Source organism: Zootoca vivipara, chromosome 10, assembly GCF_963506605.1.
Source record: "Zootoca vivipara chromosome 10, rZooViv1.1, whole genome shotgun sequence".
Lineage (NCBI taxonomy): Eukaryota > Metazoa > Chordata > Lepidosauria > Squamata > Lacertidae > Zootoca > Zootoca vivipara.
The window spans coordinates 25,998,983-26,016,304 of NC_083285.1; the positions used below are offsets into that span (position 1 = coordinate 25,998,983).

General features: G+C 39.7%; 1 protein-coding gene across 5 annotated transcripts in view; it reads left to right on the forward strand.

The window, feature by feature from the left end:
• The window catches only part of MON2 (MON2 homolog, regulator of endosome-to-Golgi trafficking), a 54,770-nt gene that overhangs the window by 20,712 nt on the left and 16,736 nt on the right, over nucleotides 1-17,322 (forward strand). For 4 of the 5 annotated variants that reach the window (XM_035126854.2, XM_035126856.2, XM_035126857.2 and 1 more), the window contains exons 11-23: nucleotides 192-345; nucleotides 1,540-1,775; nucleotides 2,454-2,535; nucleotides 3,665-3,846; nucleotides 5,022-5,134; nucleotides 9,208-9,312; nucleotides 10,081-10,161; nucleotides 10,250-10,323; nucleotides 10,405-10,495; nucleotides 10,893-10,994; nucleotides 14,285-14,395; nucleotides 15,312-15,487; nucleotides 16,903-17,065. In XM_035126854.2, coding sequence (XP_034982745.1) covers nucleotides 192-345; nucleotides 1,540-1,775; nucleotides 2,454-2,535; nucleotides 3,665-3,846; nucleotides 5,022-5,134; nucleotides 9,208-9,312; nucleotides 10,081-10,161; nucleotides 10,250-10,323; nucleotides 10,405-10,495; nucleotides 10,893-10,994; nucleotides 14,285-14,395; nucleotides 15,312-15,487; nucleotides 16,903-17,065 — 1,670 coding nt within the window. The remainder of the gene's footprint in view (nucleotides 1-191; nucleotides 346-1,539; nucleotides 1,776-2,453; nucleotides 2,536-3,664; nucleotides 3,847-5,021; nucleotides 5,135-9,207; nucleotides 9,313-10,080; nucleotides 10,162-10,249; nucleotides 10,324-10,404; nucleotides 10,496-10,892; nucleotides 10,995-14,284; nucleotides 14,396-15,311; nucleotides 15,488-16,902; nucleotides 17,066-17,322) is intronic. The other variant, XM_035126855.2, reaches the window with a different exon arrangement.

Here is a 17,322-nt window from a genome sequence, read left to right on the forward strand (position 1 = left end):
AAATGCAAGATGCACTGGAAAAGATTGGCCAGGAGGGGGCATTCAGAACAGATGAATAAAACATTGTTTGAATAACCTTTGTTTATAGGAATGTTGTCTTAATGATATTAAGAAAAAGGGGTTATGTTGCGCTTAACTAATTAAATTAATATTGAAGTGCAGTGAATTCCCCCACTTGATTCACTGTATAGGAGGAAGCGTGCCTGGTGGTACAGCCTCAGCACAGACCAATCCCGGAATGTTAGGGATGAGTGGAAGTGTGACAGTCTTGCCTGCTTTTGAATACAGAGGAACCTGGATACCCATCCTCAGCGTGTCAACACAGGGCAGTGCTAAAGCTACCTAGTAAGTGAAGTATTGATCTTTAAAACCATGAATTTGCCACATCCTAAGTAGTTGTAACTAAGCAGGAAGATGGAGAAAATCTGTTCTGGAAACAGCCCAGGGTAGCATCAGGCAAGTGCTACCCTAGTGGGCAACTTGGAGTCATTCAGATCGTGTCTCTGTGTATTGGTTTCTTTCATGATTGTGCTTCAGATTTGTTTCTTCTCCAGATGGATTAGAAATTACTTTTCTGTGGTGCCCTAACCTCCTTTGAGTACATATTTCCTCTGGTTTCTTATTAGGCTCTATATTTATTTGGATTGCTGTTCAAGTCTTGGGATGGTTTATAATTATAGTGTGTTTCTTTAGTTATGACATCAGAAGACAAACATAACTGTTAAAAAGTACTTCCAGTGACCCTAAGGAATTACCATCACAAATATATGTTGTAGTGTTGAATAATTTATATTTGTAAGGTAGATTTTTTTATCTGTATGAGTAAATTGAATGCCTGCATTTCTGTAGGCTTTCAGATGATTGAAATGCTTACTAACACACTAAGAAACAAGCCTCATTGGACACAATTGGCTCATGCACATGCAATGGTAAACAATGCTTTAGCACTATGTGGACAAAGCACAATGATTCCAAGTGCGTGGGGGAGGGAGGTCAACTTCAAACCACAAAGCTGGCTTGTTTAGCAACTTATCATTGCTTATTTTAAACCAGGATTCCTGGTTTACATATAATGCTAAGCCAATCATCTTTAAAATAGAAAGGAATCTTGGTAGAAGGCTTCCCAACTGTGTGGGTGGAGGAGGAGGAAGTTTGAGAGTCTGTTCCATTTTCAGTAAGGCTTATTCACATAGTGCTAAAACATGGTTTAGTATTATGTGCAACCCAACCCTCTGGCAGTAACTTCCAAGTAAACATACATAGGATTGCAATGAAAGTGAATACATCTGGGAAATATTTGAAAAGTTTAAGGGGCTAGCTCTCCTTTGAGCATTGACGTTTGGAGCAATGAACTATGATTGCACAGAATATACTAGTATCAGTGTAAGAAACTTAGTTTTACAGCAATATTTCAGTTCTAATGTTAATCTGATATTTGGTTGTGCTATTTGCAACAGAGTATTTTGTTAGCTAAGCAATGGGTAACAAGGGCATATTATTCCTTTTGCTTATTTATTTAACCCTCCCCCCCAATCTTAGCCTAGAGATGTTGGACAAAGTTGAGCCACCCACAATTCCTGAAGGCTATGCCATGTCAGTAGCGTTCCATTCTTTACTGGATCTTGTCCGTGGCATCACTAACATGATAGAAGAAGAATTGGGACAGGTTGAAACGGAGAGTCAAGTAACAACAGCCGATACACAGTCTTCACCGACACAGTCCTCAGACCTGCAAGATTTTAATTCAGCATCCGATCAAACTGACAAAGAAACAGGTATGTAATAATGATTGGCATTGGTTAAGGTTAATAAAAGGATAGTAATATAAAGCTGCATACAGATGTCTAGGATTTGGTGTAGGTATTTCTGTGTGCAGGTGAGCTCTACTTCCTCCTCACCTTCACTTTTTAACTGAATGTAAATTACTTCTTTCTTTTTATTCCCCTTCTTCCTAGCTTTTCAGAAGGAATGCTTGTTTTGGTTCCTACTCATCCCCATTTTTGTAATTGCCTTGCATTATTATAATTTCTGAGAACATGTATACAGTATATGTCTGCTTTTTCAAAAAACCCACTGAACTAAGGTGCCTAAAATAGTTTTTTTGGATCTTGGATTTTCTCTTGAAAACTTGCCCTGACAGACAAAGCTATACAGTAGTCCTCATTAGATAATTCGTCACACCTCCCAGCCAGGCTGCTGCTGTTATTCATGGCAGCCATATTTGACTCTGAAACTGTAGAGTGCAAAGATAGTGCAAGTGAACCCAGTTTGTCATATAGCCTGTCTTGCACCAACTTACTGGAATGTCTAATAGATTGGAAATGAGATATATATATATACACTGTATATACACATACTACACATACTAAAATAAAAATGCATCAGAAAGTGAGTCCACTATATTCATGTTGCTAAATGTTGTTTTAAAATTACTCTCATCCTCCCCTCCCAAGTCAGCAGAGCAGTTTGGGAAGAAATGGTGAACGCGTGCTGGTGTGGTCTACTTGCTGCACTGTCTTTACTTCTGGATGCAAGGTATTCAGTCTGTTTACAATTATGCTTCATTCTTCAGAACTTTCTGTTCTTACCTTGGGTTTGAAACCTAGAACCCCAACTGTGTTGAGTGCTGAGGTAGCAGAGTTCCCAAGGACTAAAGAAGACATAATTATATGTTCAGGGGGAAAGTATAAAACAGGGGTCGGCAAAGTTTTTGTGGCTTGGGCAGGTTCATGGTCCTGCAGACGCCGTGGTGGGCCGGAGTGTGCATGCACGCACACATGCGCAAACACTATTTCTGGCACGGAGGAGGCGTGTACAGCTTTCTACAGCCAATGGGAAGCTGGCCAGCGTTGTGGAAGGTGGTCCCCGTTCTGCTCCGCACCGGTTTAGTGCCACACACGGGAGCCGACTAAGCGGGCGGTGGGGGTCCATGGGCTGGTTAAATGACCCCCATGAACTGCTTGTGGCCCATGGGCCTTAGGTTGCCAACCCCTGGTATAAAAGATTGGACGTGACTCAGTAATAGATTTCTTGGGTGTTAAGAATATTATATAGGCCTTTTTTCTCTCTGCAGTAATATTTTATTATTTACTTAGCTTTACAGTGCTTCAGTTATAAGAATGCACAGCTGTGTGGAAATGATTTGTTTACTCTTAAAAGACAGCTTTATTTATTCTTCACGTTTTTACAACAAAGAGTTTGACAGTCAAACTGACTGACAACGGGGATTCAAAATATAGATAAATAGCAAATGAATCAGTTAAAAAAATTGTTACAGTACATTAAAAGTGTTAATCCCCAGCCCATTTCCAAATCTATATGGTTTAGAAAAAACACCTTTTGTTCTGCATCTCTGAAACGTGTAGATTTTAAGAATATGGTATTATAAAGCTGGTGTTATTTAAAAAACTTGATCAGTAAAATGTCCCCTGTATCTTTATAGTAATCTTTTTGTTAGCGTTTTGTGACATTTCGGTTAGTCCTAGTAACCTGCTGCGAATTTTGGGTTCTTCCCCCACCCCCATGGGCCAACCTGTCTGCTGATGCTTTTTGAGTATTTCCATAGAATTTTTTCCAAACGGTAAATGTGTAAGCATGAGTATTCCCTTTTCAGCTTCTTCTTATATGTATGGATCATGCCTTTTACTTATTTGTACTATTTCAGCACCGATGAAGCTGCCACAGAAAATATTTTAAAAGCAGAATTGACTATGGCTGCACTGTGTGGAAAACTCGGTCTCGTAACATCAAGAGATGCCTTCATTACTGCCATTTGCAAAGGCTCCCTGCCTCCTCACTATGCCCTAACTGTGCTGAACACTACTACTACTGCCCTTTCTGGTAAATGTAAGCATATTATTTGGTCTTACTTTTCTTCTTGTAAACAAGAGCATACACAATTATAAGCAAACAGCAATAACACGGTGGAATTTTTTTGCTTTGCCAGACACATATTTGATAAACAAGTGCTTGGCAGAATGGTGTGTGATGCTATGGAAGTGTTTGAGGTGAACCATAGTCTAATGTGAAATCATCTGGTCTTCCCTATCCACAGCCACTTGAGATATATCCTGATCCTGAAAAAGTAGTATTTTTTTTTCTTTCAGAGGCAGAACCACTTTAACAGCCCACATGAGTGATCTATTCTTCACCGCCTGTAAAGCCTTGCAGCTAGATTCCTGTTATAGACTGAAAATAATATTTATAGTTTTAAATGTAATGGAAATTGTATTAAGAACTTTAGGTACAGCATAATCTTCATATCTGCCACAGACCATAAGTGTGACTCCTAACTCATTTTTAAAAAGAAATGGCTTTTAAAGCCTTTAGAGCAATTATAATCCCTTAATTTTTTCCTACTATATTGTCTTTTATTTTTTAAAAATATACATGGGTGTCCTTTTCCTGTGTGAAAATCAGTGATGTGGGGTGGGAAATTATCCAGCTCTTTTATATTTCATTAGTTCATTAGTTTCGGTGTTAAAACAGTGTAAAATTAAATTGATGAGGATGTTTGAGAACTTTTCCTTCTCTTATTGATGTGCCCAAATTTATAATGATGAGCTATTTTTCATGAATTACTGAAAACTTTTTTTTTACCTCTGTTGATTTTTAAAGGGAATAACACTTTGCCCTTTTAGAAATAAATATAATGTGTCAAATGTTACTTCTGTTACAATCCTAAAAATAGTTTGTTGTTGGTAACTTAAATAAGTAAATATACTTCTGTGTGTGTATTTTCAAACATCATATCCTTTTCAGAGGGTTAGATGCAGGCTTTATTCCCACAGGTGAAGGCAACTTCTTATGGTAGTTTCGGTCAAGGGATGCTTCTGCTGGGGACAGGCAATTTTTGACAGCCTCTCCCTGAAATTCACAGCAGCAGCACCCACTCTCTTCCAGAAGGTTTGGAAACCTTTCTGAGTAGTATGAGAGGTGGGAATTGCCCAAAAATTCTGTCTTGGGAAGGTAAAGTCTGTATCCTATAATTGAAATCTTAGAAATCTTCTTTTGCTTTTTAGCATATTCCATCCAGGGGCAGAATGTTCAGATGATTAGTCCATCAAGTGAGTCTCATCAGCAAGTTGTAGCAGTAGGACAACCACTCGCTCTCCAACCACAGGGAACAGTAATGGTAAAATATAATTTGTAAATATCATTTTCTTATTTGATGGTTTAATTTTACTAGACTTTCACCTTTATTTATTTTAGAAAAGCACCCAGATCACAAAAAAGTATCTAGAAGAATTCCAGTGGTTGATCTCTTAATTTATGTGCAAAGATGGAGCCACTTAACATATTTTCTCCTATGAGTATCATTTGATGATGATGATGATAATAATAATAATAATAATAATAATAATAATAATAATAATAATAAGTATTTATATCCTGCCCATTGGCTGGGTTTCCCCATCCACTGTGGGTGGCTTACAGCATATATAAAAACACAATAAAACATCAAAACAGACTATCTTATATCTTAACAGCTTTTGGGCTGAAAGTTGACTATAGCAACAAATAGATTATGGACAGGATCTGCACCAGCAGATGCAAAGGGATTCCCCCTTCCTTTCCCTCCCGCATGTGTTCTGGAGAGTCCTCTAACCATTCAGAGCAGAAGTAGGGGAGCAGGGGCTGCAGGGAGAAGGACAGGAACAGGAAGTCTCATGTGCACAAGCAAGCTGCATGTCATCCTAAGCCTTCAAACCTTAAACATACTTCTTCCATTAAACACACATTGGATTGTGCTGTTAATCTTGTGTTGCAAGTATGTGTACATCATAACATATGAATGGTGGCATAGAACGTGGTCTAAATATACCAGTCAGGGAGTTGTACATGGCAGCTTTCCAAACCATATGTCCAAGCAAGAAATCTTGCACTCTGTGCTTTTCATGCATTTTAAAGCAGACGTTCTTTTAGGAACAAATCAGATGTGAATCAGCATTTGGAATCTTGGCTTGTTTGCCATGGACTTTTATTCACCGTATGTTCAGCAATATAATAATTACACAAAGCATTTATATAGGTTTGGGTGAATACTTTAGTTAAATTGTATTCACATTTCAATTTATATGTATCCCCGGATTAGAAACTGAAACATTCCCAGGTCCCCACCTCAGTCACTTTCAGGGTCTTTTTAAAGTGCATTCTCCTCCTTGAATGTCAGCCACTCACTTATACGGGGACAAGTATGGGGATGCTTGGGGAACCCAGCCAGCTTCTGTCTTTGTAGCACTGTTCTGTTGCATGGCTATGCTGCAATATAACCTAATGTTGGAACTGGTGCTTATAGATAGATTATGGGCATGGCTTATGAACTTAGACATTTCCTGTGTGTGTGTTGTCTGCTCTTCCTCTTTGTACCATTTGTCTGTCAAGCTGCTTCATCCATGTTTCCCCCCTTAGTTTTCCTTTTTCACCAATCTACTACGAGGAACAGCCACCCAGCAGAAGCAAAATTTGCACCAGCTTCCTTCCCTTCCTCTCCCCCCTGTTTCCTGCATGCAGAGAAGGGGGAGCCCAGCTACACACCCATCTCTTCAGGTACCCTCCCATCCCAGCAGCAAGGTGGCCATTTTGGATGAGGCAAGCCAGAGTGCCAGTCTTGGGACTTTCATTGTCACTGTAGTTTATTGTTCTGGCTCCTTCCTGCCTGTTCTTCCATCAGACATATACTTCTATGAAACCAGTGGTAGGTTAGGAGCCTTGTAGTAGGTTTCCTTTCTAAACTGACTGGATAGAGTACGTTCCCTCCTCTTTTACAGTACAGTGGTGCCTCGCTAGATGAAATTAATTCATTCCAAGGGTCAATTCGTGTAACGCATTTTTCGTCTAGCGAGTCCCGTTTCCCATAGGAATGCATTGAAACTTAATGCGTTCCTATGGGCTCCGGGGATTGGCGGCGGGGAAGGCAGGCAGGCAGGCGCTTGCTCTCTTGCCTGCCTGCCTTCCCCACCGCCTGTCACACGGAGATCGGAGGGCGCTGCTTGCCGGGGCTTGTCAACCCCGGCAAACAGCGCCCGCCGATCTTCGGCTCTGTCCCCTGATGCTCTACGGCTCTGGGAAGCAGGCAGGGAGACACCAACAGCCCGCAGCTTCCTGGGCTGTTGCCATCTCCCTGCCTGCTTCCCAGAGCTGAAGCGCCCGGGGGATGGAGCCGAATTGCGGCGCGGGGGGGGGGGGGCTTTTCGCCGTTTGCCTCCCCCTTAGCTCGGGCGGGCGGAGGGAGAAGCGGAGGATCAGATCGGTCCTTCGCTTCTCCCTTTCCCCGCCCGACAGAGCTGAACTACGGCAGTGCGGGGTTTTTTCGCTGCCTGCCTTCCCCAAGCCGAGGGGAAGGCAGGCGGCAAAAAGCCTGCAGCTGTGTGAGGGCTTTTGCACTGCCGCGCTTCGGCTCCGTCTCCTGGAGCCGAAGCGGCGCAGTGTGAAAGCGAAAAGCCCCTGCACCGCTGCGCTTCAGCTCCGTCCCCGGAGCCAAAGTGCGGCGGTGTGGGGGCGTTTTGCCACCTGCCTTCCCCAAGCCTAAGGGGAAGGCAGGCGGCAAAAACCCCTGGCAATTTCTCACTACACGGCAGACTTTGCAGTCGGAGGTTCATTGTTCTATGGCCACGCTTCGCAAGACGAAGCGACAGCCATAGAAAACCTCGTCTTACGAGGCAACCTCCGATCGCAAAATCCATTCATCTAGCGAGAAATTCGTCTTACAGGGCATTCGTTAAGTGAGGCACCACTGTATACAATTTCTGCTACTCTCTATTAGTCCTTTTAAGAGTTTCCCAAGGTAAGTAACTTGCCTCTTGTTGCTTTCTCTTGCCTTGCTTACTGGTATTTTGGTAGCAAAATAATTTGTCCTAACTTGAAGAATACCCATTCAATATGGCTGGATTGCTGTTCCTGTGTCCCCTTACATTAGAATCCATCCTGCTGCTTTGGATCTTAACCTTCCCTTTTCTATTATAGTGCCGGTGAAGTGGGTGGTCATTCTATATTGCTATAATCTTCACTGATTCTTTCTTGCATGAGTCTTGCCTTTTTCGTGTTTTGTTTTGTGTCCCCTCTTGCTATCATTCCATATACCTCCATTTGTTACTGCGAATTCTGTGGTCTGAATATCTAACAACGGTTAAGGAGAAAAGAAACTACAGTTCCATACTATCCTTAAGTTTTAGCTGTCTAGCTTAGCCCTGCTGCTACTCTCAATATGACCAAATTGAGAAGGAGATTGCTGTATCATTCCTAAAATCTTGAAATACCATGTTTTACTATTAATGGGATAATACAGGTAGATATAGTAAAACATGCATGAGCTTATAGGAGATACACAGTGAGTTTGTGGTGCTAGGTTAAGATTGAGGTTTTAATTTACTACAGTATTTGCAAATATAAACATAATTTCTGCACTAGAAGAATGTTTCAGATTTCTAGAAATAATTCATTAAAGTTAACAATATTTTTCTTTGATATCCTGTATATGTAGATGAATCTACCAGCCAGAATAAAAGCTCTTTTCGACAGACTCAAAGTTTCAAAAGACCAGCTTTGTACTAAAATTCACAATATCAGTGCAACAAATGCAATGTACAAATTGCATTCTCTGTGTAGATTGAGTGGCAAATGTTTGCTTATAACCCGGAGTTCTGTATCCATTGAAGTCAATGGGACCATGCTGAGGAAAGGGGCTGCAATTTTTTCTTCTTCAAACAATAGCTGTTTCTGTTTCATAGTATCAGTCATCTGTCCAGTAAATTTTAAAACTTGAAGTAAAACCTCAAACAAACAAATAAAGAATGCCAAGAATTTCACTGAGTATATGCAGGTTTTACTTCAACACATTATTTTGTAACCTGGACTGCATGTTTCCAGTTGGAAAGGAGAATCTTCTTTTTATGCCCCGTTTTTGCTTGAAGAGTAGAAAATAGTAGGACAAACTAGCTATCATCATGATTTGCATGTTGAAATAGAAATAGAAGGATTAAGAGGTTTGAATGAATTAAAATGGCTAGGTTCTTCCAGTGTCATTTAGCTGCTGTAATTTAACTTCAATGTAAATTCATCACATACATGTAGGTCTAGACAGGGGGGGGGGGAATAAAAGAATAGATTGCAGGGTTTCCACCATTGTGTTTGCTATTACCGTTTTTCCCCACAAATGCTATTATTTTCTCTACTTCGAAAATTCTAACTGTTTAAATGCTTTCCTAGCTTACTTCTAAGAATATACAGTGCATGAGGACATTACTTAGCTTGGCTCATTGTCATGGAGCTGTCCTTGGTACATCCTGGCAACTTGTGTTAGCTACTCTCCAGGTGAGTAATGGGTAATGCTTGATTTACCTTTCTTGACTTGCATTTTGTTTTAACTTCTTGGGTGGATAGCTCTCTTTGAGTGAAACTCCTTCCATGATGCAAGTCAGCCACACACAATTGTGGTTTTCAAACATTTTGTAATTAAAGCTTGGCTGCTTTTGTAGCTTTACATGAACATGGTCAGCACTGCAGCAAATCAGTTTTTTGCTTACCTTACCTTTCTGTGACTAAACGAAATGTACCCACAACTGTAATGAAGGTAGATAAGTACCATATTCGAGCTGGGGGAAAAACATCTACACAACAGCTGGAGGATTCAAGTAGAATTTTTAAAGTTGGAATATTAGTATCTAATGCACTTTGGGCAGATCCACACCATACATTTAAAGCACACCCTAGGCTTTTTTATGGCCTAGTTCGAATGTCGCAGTAACCCATAGTTTAAAACAAAAAAAAATTGTTTAATGTAAATGAGAAGTGTGTTGGTGCATGCTGCTCTTACGTTCCCAGAGCTGGAGTTGTGGTTTGTTTCTTTTGAAACAAAGCACAAGCCTGAGTTTGGACAATACAACAAGTCAAACTTTGGCTTGTTTTGTGTGCAGCATGGCAATATGCAAAAGAGAAGCACTGCAGAAATGTAGTGAAGTGTGCACCACATTCTGTTCATTCACATAAAACCATAGATTGTTTTAGACTCTTGTTTAATGTGACTTGCAACCTGGACCTTTATGCAAGCACTTCAGTTTAAAAATGTGTTTTTCATTTCAGCATCTTGTATGGATTCTTGGTTTAAAGCCTGGTGTTGGAGGTGCTTTGAAGCCTGGAAGAGCTGTGGAAGGACCTAGCACCGTAAGAATTTGTTTACTGTATAGCACATAAATCACACTGAATTTTTATGTTATGCATTTACTTACATAATTTAATTGTATCCTTTCAGGTTCTAACTACAGCTGTTATGACTGACTTACCAGTTATCTCCAACATACTTTCCAGGCTATTTGAAAGCTCACAGTAAGAGAACTGACTTTTAGATCACAATGTTTGTTTCTAATCCGTCTTGGCAATAGTTCTAATAATGTATCCTTCTCACAGGTACCTAGATGATGTTTCATTACATCATTTAATAAATGCACTTTGCTCCTTGTCTCTGGAAGCGATGGACATGGCCTATGGAAATAATAAGGTATGGTATATTTTATTCTGCTTTTCAGACATGCTTTTATAAATTAACTCCTAGCTTTGGTTTTTAAATTTCTTGCAGTGCAATATAATATTTGTTAAGTCAGCATCATATAGAATGAATTGTGCTGATGATTCTACTACTGAATTTAGGGCATTATAACAACATGATATGTGAGTTTCACAGGAAGGTACACTAATGCAATTGTTTATTTAAAGTTTAAATGTACCATATTAAAATGTGGCAAAACAGCAGATAGAAGGATTAGCATTAGGAACTAACTCAGAAAATGAGCTGGTTTAAGGTAGTAGAAATGCAGAGTATAAATACTTTAAATGGAAAAATATAATGCAATAAGTTGTTAAGTCAAGTGACTGTTTTAAATTCTGTTTATGCTTAGGAGCCATCACTGTTTGCTGTTGCTAAGTTGCTCGAAACAGGACTAGTTAACATGCATAGGATTGAAATTTTATGGAGACCACTGACTGGCCATCTCCTAGAGGTAAACAATATTTTTATAACCATTAGGTGAACCTTTGTATTTTTCCTCTGTGGTATTAAAAGTTAAAACATAAGGGTTTGGGTTTTTTTTTAAAGCCAATTATGCTACATTGATTTTTAACTTCATCCTATTTTCTATTCTGTTTCTAGCTTATTTTTTGTTTCTTATAAAATTTGCATTATTTTCCCCTCAAAGCTATTTAAGTATGTGTTCTGTAGCTTCTTATTAAATCAAGCTGTTTTGATGATGTTGAAAAGCAGAGCCCAGGCAAGTTGACATATCATACTTAAAGGCATTCATCTGCAAAGGCAGAAATAAAGGTGTAGTATCTTAGAAAATATTACATAATGTAGGTGGAGGAACATAATACTTACAGTGCAATCCTATGTGTGTTTACTCAGATGTAGTACCAGTGTGTTCAGTTAGACTTAATTCTAGGTAAGTGGGACAGTGCTGTCAAACTGATTTTTAATAATCTGTTATGAAAAGGCACCTCTTATTGTATCCTTGAAGTCTGTGGAGACTGGAGCTACTCTTCTTGGTAACCAATTCTTTTTCATTGTAGTTCCAGGCTTAGGAGTTTCCCATATTATCACTTACTGTAAAGCGAATGTGCATGTAAAGAATGCTGGAAGCTTGGAAGCAGGGGGGGTGGGGGCGGAATTCATTTACCGCTATTAAAGAGGACTCTTTGTTGTTCACTTCCTCTGATATATCTAATATTGAGCTGTCTAAGGACTTTGGGTACAAGGCTGTGTGTGCGCCTGAGTACTTTTCCTCCTGGTAGGGTGGTGATTAGGTTGGAAAGGACCCACATGATAAACTCCATTACATCATTGCAATGTTCTCATGCATACCATAGTTATTTAAAATAAGTCACTTGTGCTAGTATAATCACCTGGGGAAAATTATGCACATATCAGTTCATAAGTCAAATATGAGTCTTATTTAACTGCTTATGAACGGTTTGTCATATATGATTTAAGTGCACATATGTGTAATCCCATCCTATAGAAACAATTATGGGAATCACTTGTCAGAAGCTGTTTCATAATTGCAAATTAGTGAAGGAAGCATCCTGATTATGCATAAGAATATTTCTCTTTATATGATTAGGATAAAGCTGTTGTCCAGGCATGTCAAACCTGCGGCCCTCCAGATGTTTTGGACTACAATTCCCATCTTCCCCAACCACTGGTCCTGCTAGCTAGGGATCATGGGAGTTGTAGGCCAAAACATCTGGAGGGCTGCAGGTTTGACATGCCTGCTGTTGTCTGTTCTAGTTATTACATGGCTGGCTAAAATGCCAGGATTACCATAACAAGAAAATATGTAAAATGTAGTATTTTTAAGTTGCCAGTAAAAGTTTAGTTGTAGATAACAAATGTATATATAAAATAGAAACACAATGAGTTTCACTGGCTAAAATGGAAGGACTTGTACTACCATTTATACTGAATTTGAATGAATTTTTTTTGCCTCAAAACGCACGAAATTATCAAATCTGAATTTCAAACTATATCCTACTGGAAAATGCAGTTTTGGATTTAAATTCTATAGGCTTGACCAACACCCTTTCTTATGAGTTTATTCGTGGAGCTTTCCTTTTTTTATTACAGAGATCTCTGTAACTTGATAAGTAATAAGGGTGCTTCATAGAATGTTAGGTTTTATATACTAATGGTTGAAAAAAATATAAATCCAAGATGATCTGACAGGTAGCGATTCTCCACAATGGGTTTTTTCAGCCCAAGGACTGCATTCTCACATGGAGGTTGTTCTGGGGAACCATATACGTACAGTCAAACCTCGGTTCCCGAACAGCTCCATTTTGGAACGCTTCGGCTCCTGAATACCAAAAATGCTCAGGTTTTCGATTTTTTTTCGGAAGCCGAAAAGCTTGCAGGGATTTTCTTCTTCTTTTTTCTCCATTGACTTTGCCGACTACCCTTTGAATCGTTTGTTGTCGAACATTTCGGAAGTCGAACAGTCTTCCAGAATGGATTATGTTTGACAACCGAGGTTTAACTGTATGAATGGAGGGCGGGGCCAGAGGCAAAAGTGTGTGAAGCAAAGGATGTGACACTTAACTTTATACACTAGACTACATTCCAGCCCCATGAAAGTCAGATGTAGAGTGTGTGCTTACACCCACACACACCGACACTCCTCCTGCTATCCAGGCAAGCAAGATGTATTTTCATAGTAGTCAGTCAAGCAGAAGGAAGGTGTGGAAATAGAGCCAGGGAGAGATGTGGCCTGGGGTGAATGCATGGCCTAGGAGAGATCCCAGGTGACCAGATAAAGAGACATGAAGTCCCACATTCCTGGGACACCCCCCTCCCCAGCCGTGGCTCTGTAGCAAGGAGGGAAATGCATGTATGGATTTGGGGAAATTTCTGCAGTATCTCTTTTTAACATGCAGTGTATATCTCTCTTTCACAAGGGATTAGCAAATGAACTTTTTCACATTTTTAGGATTGATAGACATCATAAAAGTGGTTTAGTTTTAGAGGTTTGACAAACAATAAGGCTTTTTCCCCTTGGAGAAATAGATCAGTTCTCAACATCTATTTTACAATATTACAGAACCATTCTAATCACACAGGACACACTATGGAAACACTGTATCTCTGTATTAAAACTGTTTATGGTGTAAAGCTCAGTGATGATATATTAAAGATTATTGCTCGCTGTCTTGGTTTCATATTTTTTTTACTTCTTCCCTACTGCTTCCTCTCTTTTTTTATTCAGAAGGTAAGTTTTTCTTGCAAGTTTGTCTTCCTTATTTACTGTTTGACTTTGTGCTAATGAGTGAATCTTTTCATTTTGCTGTTTGGTGGTAATAGATCATATTGTAAAACCTCATAAGGAAAAAGATTGAGCTGCAAAGAGAGATTTTGATATACATAGAATTGACTCCTTAGGGCCAGCTTGCACAGTTGGTAAATCTGCAGTCGCATATATCATTGGAATTGGATAGAGAATTTATTAAGATACAAAACATCTAAACCTAAAATTAATTATTAGTCAAATAAGAAATATGTATCTTGTATTTCCTATTTTCAGAAGCCACATGAGATAAGAATGACAAAGCACCATGCATGCTGAAAGGGCCGCAGAAATTACTATTAATATAATAATACAGCAATTGTTGTATATATGTACCAGATCAGCTTATGGTTATCAGTATTTTAAAAGAATTCATAGATTGAAAACCTATTATTAATGTTGAATGTTTATTAATGTGCATTCTGGCTTGAATAAAGGAAGCTATATTGTATATTTAGGTTTGCCAACATCCAAACTCACGGATGAGGGAATGGGGAGCAGAGGCTTTAACGTCACTCATCAAGGCTGGGCTGACATTTAACCATGACCCTTCACTCTCTCAGAACCAGGTAAAAGAACGCTCCAGGAAATAAAAGATCTTCTGGAAATTATGCTCCATAGCAAGCAGTTGTTGTGTAATTTATGTTAATTGTTAATAAGAATCAGAAGTTATTTTCTGGAATTTCCCATCCTACATAGCTGATGATGAAATAACAATCCTGCTCTTCTAGCCAGTAGAAGTGGCTGCTTGGTGGGCTACATAGCAGTGCTGTCCTGTGTGCGCTGATTCAGACCTAAGTCCCATTGAGTTCAATGGGGTTTACTCCTAAGTTAGTCAGTATAGAACTGGAAACCCAATATTTTGTTAAAGCAACTTCATACCTAACTAGGTAGATACCAGAAAAGTGTCTTGGCTCCCAACCTGGAGGTTGTAGGGTTGCTTCTGTTTCTGTTTCTTTGTTCTGCTCACAATTTATTTTTACAAGATTCAGCACTACAATAAATAGGAGGCTTTACTGCAGAATGGAGGTTGTGGAGTATTAGGCGAATCATGTTGAGTAACGATGAGGCAAGAACTCAGGCATCTTGTGTTGACTTTTAACTGTATATGAGTAATCAACAGGAGACACAGACAGCTGGTGGCTACTAAGCAATTATATTTTCCCATTGTTTTGTACTCTCTTGTAACTCTTTTGGCATAGATCTGGCTGCAGCTACACTTTTAGTGATGATATGCTGGAAAAGTAGCTGCTGGCCAGGACCTGTTGAGTTTAGGCAGCTGGCAATATTACCTAGGCTGGATTTAGTCTGGAGACCACCTGATGTAGAATTTCAGGGTTTCGCTTTCTGTTCCTCCGCAGCTGCCACTGTTGTTCAATAGGTCCCTGCCTCCCCACTTAGATTGTCACTTCTGTGCATGATGTTGTTTAGCTTCAAGATGCTTTAGTAACTAAAGTTCAGTCTCTACTTCCCTTTTATTTCTAGAGACTTCAGTTGCTGCTTCTAAACCCACTGAAAGAACTGTCAAACATCAATCACCCTGATATTAGGCTCAAGCAACTGGAATGTGTGCTACAGATTTTGCAAAGCCAGGGTGACAGTCTAGGGCCTGGGTGGCCCTTGGTACTTGGAGTCATGGGAGCAATCAGAAGTGATCAGGGGTGAGTTTCTTGAAGCTAAGATGCAAACATTTACTATTGCTAATCTTCATTGCTGTTTCTGTTTTCTAGGTCACTTTGTGGTGCTGTCTCTAGTCTTATTTTTTTTAATTATTGCACTAAATTATTCTACAAAATATAGTAACCTCATTCTTAGGATAACAGTTTTTTTGTGGCTCCAGCACATAACTAAACAATTTAAATAATCTGATGTCCTCTAAGTGTCACCTTTTTGCACCTAGTGTTTATATGAAAAGAAAATCTTCATAAAACTTCATAAACTTTTAGCTAATACTCTCAAATATAAACCCTAAACGTATTTAGTGCATTGTGGTTTGTTCTTGCTTCTGTAAAGTGAATGACCTATGCCACACATACAAGACATTGCATGATGGTTATATGAAAGTCAAAGAGAATGGTGGTATTACATGTGACAAGCCATTAATGTGTAGACTTGCCAGTTCCATACAACTTGGTGGTGAAAGGTAAAGGACCCCTGGACCTTTAAGTCTAGTCAAAGGCGACTATTCAGTGCGGTGCTCATCTTGCTTCAGGCTGAGTGAGCCAGCCAGCATGCCTAAACCCCTTCTGGCACAACAGAACACCGTGATGGAAGCCAGAGCACACAGAAATGCCGTTTACCTTCCCACAGTATTTATCTATTTGCACTGATGTGCTTTCGAACTGCTAGGTTGGCAGAAGCTGGGACAGAGCAACGGGAGCTCACCCCATCATGGGGATTCAAACTGCTGACCTTCCAATCTGCAAGCCCAAGAGGTTCAGTGGTTTAGACCACAGTGCTACCCACGTCCCATAATTTGGTGGAGGGGATTGCCTTCTTTGAGCATGTTAAAAATTGACAGGTCTGTAATAATAATAATAATAATAATAATAATAATAATAATAATAATTTTTATTTTTATTATTTGTACCCCACCCATCTGGCTGAGGCTCCCCAGCCACTCTGGGCGGCTCCCAATCGAGTGTTAAAACAATACAGCATTAAATATTAAAAACTTCCCTAAACAGGGCTGCCTTCAGATGTCTTTTAAAAATAGGATAGTTGCTTATTTCCTTGACATCTGATGGAAGGGCCTTCCACAGGGCGGGTGCCACTACCGAGAAGGCCCTCTGTCTGGTTCCCTGTAACCTCACTTCTCGCAATGAGGGAGCTGCCAGAAGGCCCTCGGTGCTGGATCTCAGTGTCCGGGCAGAACAATGGGGGTGGAGACGCTCCTTCAGGTATACAGGACCGAGGCCGTTTAGGGCTGTAAGCAGCTAAGCACAAAGAGTTTGACTGATGCAGAGCTACCATGTATCTAGTTGAATGTATCAATTGGGCAATCATCTGTTGGGTGTTATGATATTTTATGACCATTTGATAAACCTAGAATTTTTTTGTTTTGCTTTGTTAATAGAGAGTCTCTAATAAGGACTGCATTCCAGTGCCTACAGTTAGTTGTGACTGACTTCTTGCCAACGATGCCATGTAGTTGCCTACAGATTGTTGTAGATGTTGCTGGAAGCTTTGGGCTTCACAATCAAGAACTCAACATTAGCTTAACATCAATTGGTCTCTTGGTGAGTGTTTAGTTTAATCTCTAGCTGTGAACCTTTACTTTCTAATGTTTAGCATTATTTCACATAATTTAACAGAGAGATTGACTTTTAAGTAAATGTGCATAGGACTGCTCTGTAAGACTTGGATTGCATACACACACCATACATTTAAAGTGCATCCCCCCCCCCAAAAAAAATAATCCTGGGAATTGTAGGTTACCCCTGACAGAACTACCAGTACAACTCCTTAACAAATGGCAGTTCCCAGTTTTTTGTGT